The 16847-nt window shown below is 52.1% G+C and overlaps 2 protein-coding genes across 4 annotated transcripts; both read left to right on the top strand.

Moving 5' to 3' along the window:
* The first annotated feature begins 3023 nt into the window (after positions 1-3023).
* GALT (galactose-1-phosphate uridylyltransferase) lies at positions 3024-6609 on the top strand. Of its 2 annotated transcripts, none has more exons than XM_081151348.1 (11): positions 3024-3182; positions 3482-3651; positions 3882-3957; positions 4048-4096; positions 4220-4349; positions 4505-4561; positions 4727-4849; positions 5131-5263; positions 5360-5443; positions 5770-5924; positions 6185-6609. In XM_081151348.1, the coding sequence occupies exons 1-11, from the start codon at positions 3101-3103 to the stop codon at positions 6263-6265; spliced, it is 1140 nt and encodes a 379-aa protein (XP_081007474.1). In that variant the 5' UTR covers positions 3024-3100; the 3' UTR covers positions 6266-6609. The 2 variants fall into 2 exon arrangements, with proteins under 2 accessions (XP_081007474.1, XP_081007475.1); XM_081151349.1 differs by having other exon boundaries at positions 3031-3264.
* Positions 6610-7935: 1326 nt separating this feature from the next.
* IL11RA (interleukin 11 receptor subunit alpha) lies at positions 7936-16820 on the top strand. 2 transcript variants are annotated; one of them, XM_081150565.1, is made up of 13 exons: positions 7936-8007; positions 11037-11136; positions 11424-11484; positions 12240-12409; positions 12543-12657; positions 12810-12842; positions 12928-13094; positions 13794-13957; positions 14576-14717; positions 15058-15177; positions 15293-15389; positions 15638-15720; positions 16408-16820. In XM_081150565.1, the coding sequence occupies exons 2-13, from the start codon at positions 11037-11039 to the stop codon at positions 16422-16424; spliced, it is 1269 nt and encodes a 422-aa protein (XP_081006691.1). In that variant the 5' UTR covers positions 7936-8007; the 3' UTR covers positions 16425-16820. The 2 variants fall into 2 exon arrangements, with proteins under 2 accessions (XP_081006691.1, XP_081006690.1); XM_081150564.1 differs by lacking the exon at positions 7936-8007 and adding an exon at positions 9748-9831.
* Positions 16821-16847: the final 27 nt, after the last annotated feature.

Here is a 16847-nt window from a genome sequence, read left to right as displayed (position 1 = left end):
AAAAGTTTCTTCCACCCAGCCTTAAGAGGGTCTAGGTAAGGGGATTAAGGGATTAGAGGTCACACACATCTTCCCTAAATATCATAGAAGAAATCACACCTCTGGGATCTTGAAGGGAAAGGGCTAGGTAGGCCCCATCTCAGCCATTCTCCCCCAAAATGTGACCTAGGGGAAAGAGAGAAAGGAGAGGTTTGGTGATAGTCCTGAAGAGATGTTTCTGAGGGGGTCAGAACTTAGTTGGCATGATTCTGGGGGTGGCACTGAAGCACTGGTATTCTTGAGAAAATGGGGCTGCCTCCAAAATCCAGTCACTCAAACAACAAAGACAGCTGAGAGAGTAGAAAAGCATATCTTCTATCCTTTCTTCTACCCCCCCCCCCAGGAGCAGCCAGTGGGACTTGTTTCGTCCACTCCCCATTTCTCAACTCCCTGCTCCCTGCCCCCTACCTGGAGGCCTCTACAGATTCCAGTCAGAGGACCCTAGGGCAGAGATTAGGTAAATGACCAATGACCCAGTTTTTGCATCTGAGCTGCAAAACACCTGGCTTGGCCTCGTCGGCTTGGGGGAAGGGGCCTCCCTGCGACTTCCCAGCTTCTAGTTCTCCATTTTTCTGTCTTGAGTGTCACCAAAATCTCAGAGGCATTTCAGGGCAGTGGGAAGAGACTGGAAATTTAAGTTCAAATCCCAGGTTGGCCATTTGTCCTCTTGGTGACCTTGAAGCCTCTGTTTCCCATTATGAAATGGGAAAGATGCTCAGCCAATATTTATTTATTTGTTTGTTTTAATTTTCACATGAGGATTTTTTTTCCTTTGCTTTTTCAGAGTGAGTAGAAATTAGAGAGAGAGAGAAACATCCACGTAAGAGAGATACATCAGTTGGTTGCCTCCTGCTCTCACCCAGACTGGGGTGGAGCCTGCAGTACAAGCCCTTGGCCAGAATGGAACACTGCCCTGAAATGCCTCTTTATTGATTTCAGAGAGAGGAAAGGAGAGGGAGAGAGAGCGATAGAAACATCAATGATGAGAGAGTCATTGCTCAAGCCCGCAACCGGGCATGTGCCCTGACCGGGAATCGAACCCTGATCACCTCTATCCTAGGTCGATGCTCAACCTCTGAGCCACGCCCGGCCAGGCCAGCCAGTATTTAGATGTATTTTTTGGCGGTGTCCTGTGCACCAAAAGGTTGCTGGTTCAATTCCCCTCAGGGCACATGTCCTTTAGAGGGCGTTCAAGAGGTAGCCAAATCTATGTGCCACTCTCACATTGATGTTTCTCTCTCTCTCCTCCTCTCCCTTTCTCTCTCTAAAAAATCAGTAAAATATTTTTTAAAAAGAAAAATTGCCAGGGGAGAAATTAATTTGAATTTTATTCTAATGTCAGCCAACTGGTTCAATCCAAGGAAAAGTTGGAGAAGGGAAAGGGGTGTATAAACATCCTTGATCCCAACCAGATGGTGGCTAGAGCTACAAATAGCCATGTCTTCCCCACATGTTCAGATTTCTTATAGCCCTCTTATTCCACCCACTTCTTGTGCTTTTGGTGTGCGCATATGAGAAAGAGATGGTTATGTCAACAAAAGAATGTCCAAACCTTTAGAAAAGTTTTAAAAGAGTTTACTTGAGCCCTAGCTGGTTTGGCTCAGTGGTCAGAGCATCTACCCTCAGACTGAAGGGTCCCAGGTTCAAACCCCACCAGGGGCACATACCCCAGTTGCAGGTTTGATCCCTGGCCCTGGTCAGGGCATGTGTGGGAGGCAACCAATCAATGTCTCTCTCCCTCCCTCGGCCTCCGTCTCTTTCACTCTCTCTGAAAAGCAATGGAAAAAATATCCTCTGGTGAGGATTAAAAAAAAAAGAGTTTATTTGAGCAAAATTTTTGAGGATGTGCCTGGAAGTAAAATCTAAACGGACTGAGAAAATGCTCTGGAGAATGGCAGTTTTGCTGTTTCTTTTATGCATTTAGAATCAAAGGAGAAATGCAAGGAAGCTACAGAAAATCCACTGGTGGTAGATTAAGGAGGCAGGAGAAGGCAAAGTGGGGAAATCTCTAGGATCACATAAAAAGCAAAATGGAGAAACACATACTTCTTTTACATTGGTGGGTACAGTATAGCTAATAATTAACATTTACTGTACACAGAGATGGTATTCTAGGAACAAGATAACAATGAGGGGTTTGCCGGTCTTGTGCTCTGGTGCCTGTGATTGTGCCTTCAAGGGTCTAGAAAAGAAAATTACTTTTACATTTCAAAGGTATGTTATCCTAGTGCATAAGGACAATGAACTTAAGGTAAAGGTTGACCTTTAGCTATAGGTCTGGAACGTGACTACCAGCTAAACTGTCCAGTTAGGGGCTTATGATCAGACCATCCTGTATAGTTACTTTCAGTCACTGAACTTGTCAGGTCAGTCATGTGACAACACCCCCCCCCCCCCCCCCCGAACTTGCCAGGTTTATTATAGAGCCCCCTTTTCATTTGCACTTAGTCCTATTTTCCCAAACCTGTTTCTGCTGACTGGTGGGGATGGTTATATAGTATAGTACACATTCCTCCAGGTAATAGTTGAGGCCAGGGTTCAGCTGAAGCAGATCACCTCCTTCCCCCAAGTTTACCTCTCCTCTACCATACTGAGCAGGTAAGTGAGGTGATTGTTGATCCATGGTTATACCTTGACTTTGCCCTAGAATATAAGCTCCGGGGGGGCAGAGGCCAGGCTGGACTTGTGCACACAGGGGCATCCCTTTGCATCACGTAGAGTCTAGGTGCCTGGCACAGGGTAGATAGTAAATATTTGCTGAATGAATGACCAAACGAATGACTGAAAGCAGTAAAGAAACCCTGTAAACGTCTGTAGTCGAGGGATCTGCAGTAAGCAGCTTTCACAGAGGTTTTTTCGAGGGTCCTGGCTTTGGCCACGGAATTACCAAAGTCGCCCCTTAGAGCGCTAGGTCGTCCTGAGCCCCGCCCCCAGGTGGCCGGTAGGCCCCTCAGTCAGTCACGTGCTGGCGACTGGCCAATCACCGGGGGCGGGGCGGGGCTGGATTGCCTGGGGTGAGAGGCAGGGGGCAGGAGCTCCAGAGATCCCCCACGGTGGCCTCATGTCGCGCGGCGGAGCGGGTCCTGAGCAGCGCCAGCAGGAGTCAGAGGCGGCCGCCACCGCCACGACCTTCCTGGCGAGCGGTAACTTTAGGGCGGCCGGGACGCGCTGAGACGCGGAGCCGAGCCCTCTCCTTCCTTAGGACGTTGTCGTCCGCGTCCCCAGGTCTGCGCGCCCACCCAGTGGGGCCCGAGCAGCGAAGAGACACACCCGTGTTGGGTTGCTGGCTAACTGGCGCTGGGAACGCCCAAGCTGGGTCCTTCAGCTCCTAAGCCGGACGGAGCCGAGAGGGTGCCTCTGAGCTTGGGCCTGCTGGTGGGTGAGACCCACTGGGGAGGTGGACAGAGAACTTTACTGACTGATCTTGACTCTTTGCCCCCAGAGCATCAGCATATCCGCTACAACCCGCTACAGGATGAGTGGGTGCTGGTGTCAGCTCACCGCATGAAGCGGCCCTGGCAGGGGCAAGTAGAGCCCTCCCTTCTGAAGACAGTGCCCCGCCATGACCCCAGCAACCCCCTGTGTCCTGGGGCCACACGGGCCAATGGGGAGGTAAGCCTTTAGAGCTTACATCTGCAGGCTGGGCGAGGGGAAGTAGCTCCCACTTAGAGCTGCCTCTCACCCACAGTGTAGTGGACCTCCTCCTGGGTCATATCTCATCAAGTCTTTTTTACTTCAGAGTGAGCCTTCCCCAACCCCTTGTAGCCTGTCCAGCCACTGAAGCCCACCAGATGACTGGTGGTATGGGGCAGCGAATGCCTCTAGCCCATCCTTGTCTGTAGGTGAATCCCCCCTATGATGGCACTTTCCTGTTTGACAACGACTTCCCAGCTCTGCAGCCTGATGCCCCCAATCCAGGTAACCTGGCTCTAGCTGTTGTTGGGGGGAAGGGAGGCTGGACCTCTTGTGGGGACTTCTGTTGCTGAGAGTGATACCCCTTTATCTCAGGACCCAGCGATCACCCTCTTTTCCAAGCAGAGGCTGCTCGAGGTGTTTGGTAACTATGGATTTCCTCTCATAACCTTCAACCCAGGGCCTAGACCGATCACTGGGGTTGAGCCCTGCCCCTAGTACATCCAAGCCCTATATTTCTGTCATTCCTCCCTCCCTCACTACTTAGTAAGGTCTTGTGCTTCCACCCTTGGTCGGATGTGACGCTGCCACTGATGTCAATACCTGAGATCCGTGCTGTCATCGATATGTGGGCCTCAGTCACAGAGGATCTGGGTGCCCAGTACCCTTGGGTACAGGTCTGTGAAGTTGCCCCCTCTCCTGGATGAGCAGGAAGGGGGTGGCGCAGCTTTGGTTCTGGGAATTGGCATTCCTGTTTCCACATGGTGTGGTTTGGAAGGATTGACTTGGTGTCTTTTTGGCTACTAAAACTCGCTATCCCCCTACCTGATAGATCTTTGAAAACAAAGGAGCCATGATGGGCTGTTCCAACCCCCACCCCCACTGCCAGGTAGGTGTATCAGGGGCTCCAGTGCATTTCTAGGCTGAGTCTAAGCCAGCATTGTGGGGAGGGGAACTGGAGTAAGAGATGGGACAGAGGGAATATGCTAGTGTTGTGGAGGCTTGAGGGTGAAGGACCTGCCTTCTTTTTTTCTCTCTTCCTACTTCTTGACAGGTGTGGGCCAGCAGTTTCCTGCCAGATATTGCCAAGCGTGAGGAGCAATCTCAGCGGGCCTATCAGAGTCAGCATGGAGTACCTCTGTTAATGGAATATGGCCGCCAGGAGCTGCTCAGGAAGGTGGGAGAAAGCTAGGCCCTGTCTCCAAGGAGTCTCTAACCTAACCCCAAAAGAGAGAGGTATGTGAAGGAGAAGGGTAGAAGGAAAGTAGAAAGAGAGACTTGCCAGGAGGCCATAGCAGTAATCTAAAGGAAAGGTGATAGTGACTTAGATTGGGGTGATAATGGTGAAGGAGGTGAGAAACTATAAGATTCTGGGCACATTTTTCCTTCTGCTTCCCTTGCCTGTTGCTGACCATCAACACCTGCCTTGATGAGCTCATCTCCATTTGGTTTGCTCAGGAACGTTTGGTCCTAACCAGTGAGCACTGGTTAGTGCTGGTCCCCTTCTGGGCAGTGTGGCCCTTCCAAACACTGCTGTTGCCTCGCCGGCATGTGCGGCGGCTGCCTGAGCTGACCTCCGCTGAGCGTGATGGTGAGTCTCCCAGCTGGGAGGTTGGGGTCTGGATGGGGGTTGTTCTGGTAGGGCCAACATCTAGGCCCCTGGCTGAGAGTCAGGCTTTGATTCCAGATCTAGCCTTCATCATGAAGAAGCTCTTGACCAAGTATGACAACCTATTTGAGACATCCTTTCCCTACACCATGGGCTGGCACGGTGAGGCTTTTTGAGCACCCATATCTAGCCCCAACATCTTTTGTGGGCTCCTGTGGCCCAGCCCAGTGGGCTGCAACCCCTAGCAGACCTTTGAACTCTTGCTGGGGGAAGTGTCCAGAGCAGGGCTGCTAGGACTGAGGGTGGAGCAGGGACTTGGTAAAAATATGTTCCAGTGTGCTTTCCAATGCCTGGTCTGCTCTCTGGTAGAGAATGCTGGGAAATACAGTTTTCAGGTAGCTAGCCTGTTTGGGGGTGGGGAAAGTTAAGGCTAGGCTGTAGAACTAAGAGAGGACCCTCTCTATCCATCTCTGCCTTTTTCCTGTCAGGGGCTCCCACAGGATCAGAGGCTGAAGCCAACTGGGACCACTGGCAGCTGCATGCTCATTACTATCCTCCACTCCTGCGCTCAGCCACTGTTCGGAAATTCATGGTTGGCTACGAAATGCTTGCTCAGGCTCAGAGGGACCTCACCCCTGAGCAGGTCAAGAATCAGAGCATCCTAGGTCCCCTTTTCTCTCCCATTTCCTCATAAGATCCCAATAATCATGACCCCCCAAAACCCCCATAACCTAGGCATTCCAAAGGACTCAGGAGCTGCTCAACTTCTTCATCCTCTGGATATTCTAGCAGTCCTTTTCACCAGCCTCCTGGTCCCACAAGCCCTTCCTTAGTGTCTCCTAGGCACTCAGAACTCCATACCACCATTCTGGGCAGCTCTTACCCTCCTTCTTCTCCTTTCAGGCTGCTGAGAGACTAAGGGCACTTCCTGAGGTTCATTACCGCCTGGGAACAGAGGACAGAGAGACAGCAGCCATCGCCTGACCACACTGACCCCAGGACTTTCTGCCTGACAGAACCAGGGCCTGGGGTTTGGGCAGGTGTGGGATCGATAAAACTGTACTTCTCAAACTTCAATCACATATTCTAATGCCAAAGGAGCATGAACTCTAACCCTTGGGAGTTTGGGGTTAAAGGCTGAAGGCACAGCTTTAGCCAAAGCTTTTCTTTGCCTACAGATGTGCAAAAACTTAAGGATAAAATTCTTCCTCTCTAAATCTCTGAACAAAATTAATACTCAGTGTTATGTCTTGTCTATGGATTCTATTACTCCTGGAGTAATGAAAGCATCCTAGTTTTAAAAAATGATTAAAAATCCTGTGTATTTGTCTGTGGCTGAGGCTTTGGAGAAGGCCAAAGTCCCTCTCACCACCACCCCTAGGGTGTCAGCTCACTAAGCTTGGTGGGGAGAGGGTGAACAGAATCCTGGTCCCAGTGGTCAGTGGCCAGACCCTGGGCTGTTGGCCAGAACCCTGGCTTTGTGAGTGGCTGCAGCTTGGCTTTGCTCCAGCCCACAGGGGCTAGATGGGCGGGTAAGGAACGTGTACGTGGCTTTGTGTCCTTGACTTCTCCAGACTCCCACATGCAGCATGTATGTGCAGGCTGTACACACCTCTGTTGCCCCTGTGCCTCAGTGAATGCACAGAGCGAAAAACAGCTCTGGTAGGAAAGGGACTGCCAGAGTAGGGCCTGAAAGGATGGGATGGTTTTTGGAGTGACCCTAGGTCTACCCCCACGCCTCTGGACCTGTTTCCTTGGAAAGACTGTTACTGTGTAGGAACAACAGGCCATGCAACCCAGGATACCTGATGTCATCTAGTGTCCTCCAAACCTTTAGGTGAGGACAGGGCTTGTGAACAATGCAAGAATGGCCAGAATGCTGTTTTTTTCCATCCTTCTCTTAAGGGAATTGAGTCTCTGGGAGGAGAAATCACGCCAAGGCCAGACAGTGGTTACCTGGCCCAGGAGAACCTTGGCTGCCTGCCTTCCAGTCCAGGGTTCTTTCTTGAGACCTTGGAGGGGAAGGGTCTGGGTCTTGGAGTGTTCCCCAGGTCTGGAAGAAGCTCAGATGGACATCGTACATATCTTCCTTAAGACCCCAGTAACTGGAGAGAGAACCCTATTTCTTAAGGCAGGCACCTAACCCTACACCTTTGGGCTTCATTTTGTAGTCATCTGGGGGAGTTTTAAACAATACTGATGCCTAGGTCCAGCCTCCAGGGCTTCTGATTTAATTGATTTGTAGTGTGGCGTACAGTTTTAAAACCATAATGTCCAGCAAAGTTTGAGAACCACTGCCCTATACCATTCTTCCTTATCTGGAGTCAGGGGCACCTTCAGCTTGTCCAGTCACCTGTCCGGTGGCTCCTGAGCCACTGAACTTAAGGCTTTGTGGACAGTAGGTAGGGGGAGGGGCCTGAAAGATTCCAGTCCTGCTGTTCCTGGAAGATAGGCCTTCAGGCAAGAGCCCAGGAATCCAGCCCCCGACTCTGTCCCCTAGCAGCCTCCTCAGTCCCGAACGGGACAGGAAGTGTCCGGCAGAAGTGGGGAGGAGGTGATTGGCAGTTGGAGGCTCCAATGGGCCGAACCCCCCCCTATTTCACCCCTCTCCTTCCATTGGCGCCTGGGCGGAGCCACCCCCATAGCGGGGCCCCAGGGCTGGAGGGAGTAGAGGCCGGGGCAGAGGGCGAGGGCGGAGGGCGCTGGCGGCGGAGGCCGCTCGGAAGGTGAGGCCTGGTGGGGCTGTGGGTGTGCGCGGGGAACCCCGGCCAGCAGAGGGCGGGGCAGGGTGATGTGCGACGAAGGGCTCAGTGACTGACGGACTGTCAGTGTGTGTGGCTGTGAGGCTGCGTGTGACGATGTCTGTGTGAAGCTCCGTAACTGTGTCACTTACTGCAAGTGTCAGCTAATGGAACTGTCATTGTGCATGTGGCCGTGCAAGGGATTATGCATGTATGTGTCAGCGCGAAGTTTTTCTTGAGAGGTTGGGTCGTGTGTTTGTGCGTGTGAGAGGGCCTGTGACCACATCAGGGAATGTGTTTTGGGAAGGTCTCTGTGGGGCTTAAGATAGTTTCTGCCAGTGTGAGAGTGGGTGACTGGGTTTGTGTAAGCCGGTGCGTGACTTCAGGAGTAGCAGAGCAGTAGTGAGACTTGTATGATGTGTGTGTCCTGTGTCCTCAGTGTTGAACTGCGTGGGAGTGGAGCTGTGTTTATATCTGGGGGTTCCACTTCAATAGCCAATGGGACTGACCTTTCTACTGAGTGTCCAGCAGACAGAACTATTCTGAACACACTTGTCTTCCCCTCTTTTCTATGCTCAAGAATCCCTGTCGCTGGTGTACTGCTTCTTATTTTCTGTTTCCCTGTCTGACTCAGTTTCCTTATATTTCTTTTTTTCTCCCTCCTAGAACTATGGCTCTCTGTGTCTCTTCACAGTTTTGTCTCCCCAGGTATCTGCGTATCTGTTTTAGAGTTCTGCCTCTCAGGTTCTTTGCATCTCTGTCTCTCTCTGTACTGCTATGCCTGACTTTCCTGTTCACCTTTGCCTCTTTAATTACCTGTTGTCCTGTAACAGTGATGAGATGTGGAATCTGCCATGATAAGAGCTCCTTGGAAGATGGGGCTTAAACTACAATGAAGAGTTGCTTTTAGGAAGTGCTATGACCCCATCCCAGAGGTGGAGTGCTAAGTGTGTGCATGTGACTGTGGGAGGAAGAGTAAGATGTGTGTGTATGAGTGTATGGGTATGTGTAAATGTAAGTATCTGAGGCTGAGTGAGGATATCTCAGTATATTGATGTGACTGTGAGTGGCTGTATCTGAGAGTGTGTGTCTAAGGGTAAGTGTGGGTCTTATGTATCTGGCACCGAGGGACCAAAGGTATTTCCTGGTGCTGGGGCCCAAAGAGTGGAGGGGGAGGTGAGAAATGGCTGGGACATCCAGGGGAGGGGAAACTGGACTCGACTCTGGCTTTTCTTTATATCCCCCAACCTGGGGCCTCCTTTCCCCTCAAACACAGCCAGCTGTGCCCTGAGGAAATCTTTGCTGGGGTGTGAAAAGAGTGGGAGCATGAGTATGCATCTGATTTTTCATTTGATTGTGTCCATGTTTGTTCAGGGGGAGTATCTTTTTGTTGACTGTGCCTAGTGAGTCCACGGGTGAATGTGGCTGTGTTTGGCTGTGTGAAAACACAGGGAATCTATCACTGATAGGGACATAAGCAGCCCTCCTTTCCCTTATCCTGGCCCTGGCTGCGCCTGTGGCTTCCTTTCCAGACTTGGGGGAGGCCTCTTCCCTTCCCAGGGCCTCGAGTGGGAGGAGGGCGAGAGGAGGGTGGAAAGGGAGGAGGGAGGAGAAGAGGGGGGAGGGAGGTGGAGGGGGGAGGGGGCTTGGCTATGAGTGGCTGAGCTCCAGGGCTCAGAAGGGCGGGGGCAGGGAAGGGGGAGGAGGGGATGATTCTGGGGTCTCAGAACTGTGGAGCTCAGACGGGTGCTGTAGCTGGTGGGAGGAAGTTTTGGAGGCCATGGACACTTAGCCACTGGGATCACCGAGGTAGGGTGGGACTGAGCAGGGTAAATGTGGCTGGGGGGATAGGGGTGAGCCACTAGACACTCAAACAGACACACAGACACATGGAGACCCCTGTTCTGCTCTACTTGAGAGGGGTGTGTATCCTCTTCTGAAACCCTTGCCCAGGGACCTTTCCCCATTTGTCCCTCCTCCTGTCCCCATGGCCACTTCCCCACTGTCTTCCTTCTGCTTTTCCCAAGGGACCCACAATCCCTCTCTCAGCACCCTCCAAACCCCATATACACATAGTTGGTTACTTCCTCTGCCTTCCTGAATTCCTGCTCCCCAGCTCAGCCCTCTCCTCACTGAGCCCCACCACCTCCCAGTCCTGATCTCTGAGTATCTCCTGGTCCTGTGGACCCTACCCCAGACCCCTATCCCTGCAGGCTCCCAGCTCCTCTCAGCCTCCTCTCCCTTTCCCGCCACCCTGTCTCCATCTACTGGCTCCTAGCCTGCCCCAGCCTCTGGCAGCAGCCAGGGCATCTGGATCTGCTTAACTCTACAGCCTGAGCCTGCACCCTAGCCCCATCCAGCCTCATAAGCTTGAGACCAACAAGACTCCAAAGTCAACCCAGATGAGTGGCCCAAGGAGCCAGAGCAAGGGGCCAGGCAGGCCCAGGCGAGAAGAGGCTTGGCAGCCAGAGCAGGGCTAGGCCTCATGGCAGGAGTACAGGATGGGATTAGACCTACCAAGACAGCTCCAGAGTGATGAGGGCTCCCTCAGGTCAGTCAGAGGCAATGATTAGCCCTCGACCAGGTGAACAGCAGGATTCCCAACAGCTGGATTAGAGGAGTTAATAGAAATGACTGAGTTGGTGCTGGCACTTGGTGCCAGGGGTGGGCGCCAAGGGTGGTGCAGGGGGGTGGTGCTGGCACAGTCTGTTGCCTCTGGCTTTTGTTCTGGGCCCTAAGCCCAGGACTGAGATGGAGAGTGTGAGGGTGTGTGTGCGTTCGTGCGCATGCGCTCACACAGCACTGTGTATGTGTGTGCACATGTGTGCACAGCACAGGGGTGTGTAGTGGAAAAGGGGAACTTAGATAAAGTCCCCCAGTGATTTATGATATTCTTACCCCACTTGGTGCCTCAGTTTTCCTCCTAGAAAGCCCCAGTTTACAAGAGGAGGAGGCAGGCTTTAACCTCCTGTCTCGGGGGTGGGGGATTGCTGACACTGCCTCTCCCCCCACAGATGAGCAGCAGCTGCTCAGGGCTGAGCAGGGTCTTGGTGGCTGTGGCTACAGCCCTGGTGTCTGCTTCCTCTTCCTGCCCCCAGGCCTGGGGACCCCCAGGTGAGAACCTTGCTGTATGAACCTGACTCTGATTTATAACTTGCCGCCCTCACTGTGGCCCCCACCTTATATCTAACCTGTGACCCCCCCAACCCCTGACATTCAACCTGGCAACATCCCCTCTCTACCCTGTCCTCTGACCTCTGTCTCCAGATTATAACATGGTACTCTGACCCAATGAGCCCACCCAGGCATTAAAAGTCTACTCCTTACCCTGTTACTCTCACAAAGTGGGGGGTTTGGAGAGAGGGAAAGGAAGAGCTTCTCCTCAGAAATGCCCTCCACAGGGGTCCAATATGGGCAGCCTGGAAGGTCCATGACGCTGTGTTGCCCTGGAGTGACTGCTGGGTAAGTGCCCTACATGCCTGTTGGGGTGACATTCATGACTCTTTCTTGACCTTGCCCAGTCCTCATGCCCCTCCCATCCTTGCCCCCTGTGTCTGTAATGGTCACCTCTGTATCTGTCCTAATCTTCAAACCATCCTTATTCAACAGAAAATTTCAACCAACATGTATTGAGCACCTGCTAAATGCTTGGTCTATTCTAGGTCCTGGGATACAGCAGTGCATAGCTAGGCAAGATGTCAGCCCTTATAGAGCTTACGTCCTCGTGGGGCAGACAGACAATAAGCAAATAAGAATCTTGCCTGGTAGTAATACCTCCAGGGCAGAAAATCAAAAGAGTGCCCTGGAAGAGGATAACTGAGTGGTTCCTTTTTATTGGTAATCAGGAAAGGACTCTCGGAGGAAGTAACATTGAAGCTGATTTGTGAAGGTTAGGAAGGCGGCAGCCAGGCACAGGTTGAGGTAGAAGCATTTCTGATAAGGCCAGTGCAAATGCCCTGAGGTGGGAATGAGTCAACACTCTAAAACAGAAAAAAAGACTAACTGGACAGGATGGGAGTACAGTAGGTGAAGGGGTAGAGGGGGGAGCTGAAGAAGAAATGGAAGTCAAGGGCTAAATCACCAAGGGCTTTGCGAATCAGCAAAAGGAGTTTGGGTTTTATTGCAAGTGCAGTGAGAAGCCTATGGAAGGCTGTGGCATCATCTGACTTACACTTTAAACCTTCCCTCTGTCTATCATCACCTCATCTCACCCACAGGGCCCCTGTCTCCTGGTTTCGGGATGGGGAGACAAGGCTGCTCCAGGGACCTGACTCTGGACTAGGGCATGAACTGGTCCTAGCCCGGGCAGACAGCACTGACGAGGGTACCTACATCTGCCGGACTCTGGATGGTGCACTTGGGGGCATGGTGACTCTGCAGCTGGGCTGTGAGTTGGGGAGGGAGTATTGGGTGGCAGTGATGAGACATGGGGCTTCTGAGGGAATCAAGGTCCTGAGTAAGCTCTTTGAAATGGGAGGACTGGGAACTTCTCAGTCTCCAGCTGCACCCTCTGCCTCTAGACCCCCCAGCCCGCCCTGTTGTCTCCTGCCGAGCAGCTGATTATGAGAATTTCTCCTGCACTTGGAGTCCCAGCCAGGTCAGCGGTTTACCCACCCGCTACCTTACTTCCTACAGGTGTGTGCATGATGGGGTGTGTAGGTCTATATATTTAGGTGTGCTGGCACAATGTGGGTATGGGAGGCTGGGAGGGAGGTCCTGAGAAAGGCCTAAGAGAGAGGGAGCACCCTCTTTTCCTTCCTGACCTCAGATGGCCCTCTCCCTGACAGGAAGAAGACAGTACCAGGAGCTGATGGCCAGAGGTAGGACATAAGGGAGAGGCTGGGAGCTCTAGCTGGATCCCACAATGAGCATTTCCAAAGCCCAAGACCACTTCCTCTCTCCTAGGATGAGTCCATCTACAGGGCCCTGGCCATGCCCACAGGACCCCCCAGGGGCTGCCCGCTGTGTGGTCCATGGGGCAGAGTTCTGGAGCCAGTATCGGATCAATGTGACTGAGGTGAACCCCCTGGGGGCCAGCACACGCCTGCTGGATGTGAGCTTGCAGAGCATCTGTGAGTACCCAACCCTAGAGTTCCCCTAGATCCCCACCACAGAGACTCTAAATAGATTCCAGAGTACAAGTATCCCAACACAGAACTCCCCAGAGCTCCCAAAGAGTTCCTTCAAACATAGACCCCCATTTCGGCACACAGATGGCCCCTATGGAGACTCAGAAGCCAAAGAGATCAGAGCCCAGGAGGCAGGGTTACCTGAGCCTCTAGAGGCTAGGCTGTTGCCACTACCCCCTCCCTCCAAGTCCTTCCTGGCTGCCTAGCCCCAGAGCTGCCTCTCTGCTTCTAGGCCCTGAGCTGAAGGCAGCCATATCTCAAGTCTTCCCTGTCCAATGGAAGACCTTACTTGTCCCTCCTTCCTCTTGATCTGCGTGTGGGGTGGAGCTGCTAAAGCTCTGGCTGGAATTTGGGCTAACTCATCTTCTTCCTTGGATGGAAAGCAGAATCATTCCTTAATCCACTCAATAAAGCTTAAAAAAAAAAACTAAAAAAAAACTGTTCCAAGATCTCAGCTCATTTTATAATACGTATGACAGACAGGTCCTGAGCCTAATGGATAATCAAGCTTAAGATTTCCCCAACCCCTTGGAAGTGTCTCCCTCAGGTATCTTTAGGCACACATGCACCTTCCCTTGGGAGGTGGTGAGTAAGGATGGGTACCTGTTGCCTGCCCTGACTTTGTGTTTCCACCGCCCTTAGTGCGTCCTGACCCACCCCAGGGGCTGCAGGTAGAGTCAGTACCTGGCTACCCCCGCCGCCTGCGTGCCAGCTGGACCTACCCTGCATCCTGGCCCCGCCAGCCCCACTTCCTGCTCAAGTTCCGGCTGCAGTACCGTCCAGTGCAGCATCCCGCTTGGTCCATGGTGAGGCCTGGAGTGTGTCCCAATTTGGGGCTGTGGGTCCTGTCTCTGGTTTCATGTTCCTGAGTGTTCTGCATGGATTTCTGGCCCTGGCGGGTCACTGAAGCTTTGTGGCCTCCCAATAGAGGGGACTTTCCATGGACCAGACTTTGTGCTGGGTGCTGGGGTTGCAGCAGGGACCAATAAACCAGGCCTCTGTCCTGTGGGGCTGTAACTCTGATGTAAGCCTATCCGTGGGAAGACAGCAGTGGGTTTTTAAAAATAACCTTTCTAGGAAAAGAAGTGTTGTGCTTGCATTATCTCACTTAGGTGTTTTCACCTCTATTTTACAAATGAATAAACTGAGGCACAGAGAGGCCCAAGGTTACCTAGGAAGATTTGAACCCAGGCAATCTGACAGCACAGCCTGTCTATATAACCACTATGCACTTTTGTCTTCCAAACACTGTGTGTAGACCTGACACCACCAGCCACTCTACTTGAGGCCCAGATGACTCTACCAGGTGGACAGGGACAGGACAGGAAGGAAGGGATATTCTTTGCAGACTGGGCTGGGGGACAGGTAGGGTGAGTGCTTACAACCTGGATAACTTGGTGATGATGAACCATCTTCACTGCCAGGTGGAGCCGGCTGGATTGGAGGAGGTGATCACAGACGCTGTGGCTGGGCTGCCCCATGCTGTGCGGGTCAGTGCCAGGGACTTTCTCGATGCTGGTACCTGGAGTGCCTGGAGTCCAGAGGCCTGGGGGACTCCAAGCTCTGGTAAGAGACAGAGCCAAGGGAAAGGGCAGAGGCCCTGTCCCTTAGCATCTATCAACTGGACAGGTTGGCACAAACAGGGCTGTGTGGTACATGCTCTGCCACATAGGCATGGCAATTGCTATTCCAGGCTTTAGCCTTGGATGCCTGCAGCCCTGTCCTAGCTTAAGCCTTGTCCCTCAGCCTCCACCCCTGCTACATCCCCAGAAACTGGCTCTGTCCTTTCAGGCTCGACTTCTTAGGTTTCCCTGTGTCCAAGCCAGGCCCTGGCTTCGCCTGGCAGTCCCTGGTCTCTGCCCCTACCCCACATGGACAATTCTCCTCAGGCGTTGCCTCTCTTCAGGGCCCTTACCAAAGGAGATACCAGCTGGGGGTCAGCCACACACGCAGCTGGAGGAGGAGCCTCAGGCGGACAGCTCTGCTCCCCCAAGGCCCTCCCTCCTGCCAGACCTACAGCCACTTGGTAAGCTGGGATAGATGCACAAAGGTGGTAGAGGATGGGAAAGTTCCAGAGAGAAGGGGGCACTGAGTTTGGTCAGGCTTACTCTCACAGTGGCATGTGACCTCCCTCCCCCCAGTCCACAGGGACCCCCTGGAGCAGGTGGCTGTGTTAGCATCTTTGGGAATCTTCTCTTTCCTGGGACTGGCAGCTGGGGCTCTGGCACTGGGCCTCTGGTAAGTGACCATTGTTGGTGCCTTAGTCTGTGATCCCACACAGATGCTCTGATACCCATAGACCACACCGTTTCCCACCCCTCATGACTTCCCACTGAACATGTCTGATTCTGGAACTACATTCCCTTCTTTCCCTCAATTTCATGATTCTCACTGATTCCTCTCCTGACGCTTTACTAATAACCCCTTTTGGAGGAGACTGAGGTGCCCCACATTGTCAGGAAAACAGCTGTCTTTTTATGCTTCAGGCTGAGGCTGAGACCAGATGGGAAGGATGAACCCCAAAAGTCTGGGTTCTTGGCCCCGATGATTCCAGTGGACAAGCTTCCAGGTGAGTAGGACCTCCAGGAGGTTTGGACTTGGAGATGTGTGCCCTCATTTTAGGTTTCTGGATTAAGTTCCAGAGGCCCCAGTCATCATAAGCGTATTGGGAATCAAAGTTGGATCTCTTCATTCTTATGATGTCTGAGCTCAGGGATGGGCCTTTCATTCTCGAGTCCCTGGGCTTAGAGTTAGGTTCCTTCCCTCTCTTGCAGAGTATTGGGGCTCCTAGATGGACTCCATCCTCATTTTCAGTGTGTTAGGCTCAGAGCTGGATACCTATCTTTATTCTTGGGGAATTTTGGATTAGAGCTGGGTTCCCTTTCTATTTTTTTAAAAACTGATTTTTATTTATTTATTTATTTATTTATTTATTTATTTATTTATTTATTTATACTTATTTATTTTCTTGTATGTGCCCTGACTGGGGATCAAACCCACAACTTTGGTGTATTGGAATGATGCTCTAACCAAATGAGCTATCTGGCCCGGGCCCCTCCCTTATTCTTGATGTGCCTGGGCCAGAGCTAGGTCCTCTCCCTCATCTTCAAGGTGTTGGAGCTCATTCAGAGCTGGGCTCCCCTATTCATTCTCATAGTGTTACACTCAGAGCTGGGTCTCCTCCCTCATACTCAGGGTGTCTGGGACAAAATCTAGTCCTACTATCTGCCTTGACTTGCTTTCTGCTTTTTTCTAGGAGCTCCAAACCTATAGAGGACCCAGGAAGATTTCAGCTGATTCCACCTATAATTGTCTTGCTGGTTTGGATGGACAGATAGAAGCCAGGCAGGACAGTGGATTTTCATGGGGGGGGAGGTGTCTCAGCTGAAGTTTTGTTTGGAGCACATTTCTATGAGACTCTGTGTTCCAAACTTGCCAGATGAAAGGTGCCTCAACCTCTGATTTTATCCCAGAGCTAGAGTCCACCAGCAGAATGTCTGTAGATGTGTATATCTGTGTCCATGTGTGCCCATGTGTATGTGAGTCAGGGAACATGTGTTCTCTGGATGTATGTATGTAGGTGCCTGGGGAGTGTGTGTGGGTCCTTGGCTCTTAGCCTTGCCCCTGGTGGGGGTTATGAACGTGTGAATAAAGAAAATGAAGAGGTTCTTTTGTTTGTTGACATATCTCCCAGCT

The sequence above is a fragment of the Miniopterus schreibersii genome, assembly GCF_964146895.1.
Source record: "Miniopterus schreibersii genome assembly, chromosome: 11".
Taxonomy (NCBI): domain Eukaryota; kingdom Metazoa; phylum Chordata; class Mammalia; order Chiroptera; family Miniopteridae; genus Miniopterus; species Miniopterus schreibersii.
Note: the sequence above shows the minus strand (reverse complement) of the source record. Positions and strands in the feature narration are given on the sequence as shown.

Excerpts from the sequence above, each read along its gene's own strand:
- IL11RA (XM_081150565.1), top strand. The coding sequence starts at position 11,037 with ATGAGCAGCAGCTGCTCAGGGCTGAGCAGGGTCTTGGTGGCTGTGGCT. Across the intron at positions 12,843-12,927 it reads CCAGGAGCTGATGGCCAGAG|GATGAGTCCATCTACAGGGC; the intron begins GTAGGACATAAG and ends CCTCTCTCCTAG. Across the intron at positions 13,958-14,575 it reads AGCATCCCGCTTGGTCCATG|GTGGAGCCGGCTGGATTGGA; the intron begins GTGAGGCCTGGA and ends CTTCACTGCCAG.
- GALT (XM_081151348.1), top strand. The coding sequence starts at position 3,101 with ATGTCGCGCGGCGGAGCGGGTCCTGAGCAGCGCCAGCAGGAGTCAGAG. Across the intron at positions 4,350-4,504 it reads CCCAGTACCCTTGGGTACAG|ATCTTTGAAAACAAAGGAGC; the intron begins GTCTGTGAAGTT and ends CCTACCTGATAG. Across the intron at positions 5,925-6,184 it reads GGGACCTCACCCCTGAGCAG|GCTGCTGAGAGACTAAGGGC; the intron begins GTCAAGAATCAG and ends TTCTCCTTTCAG.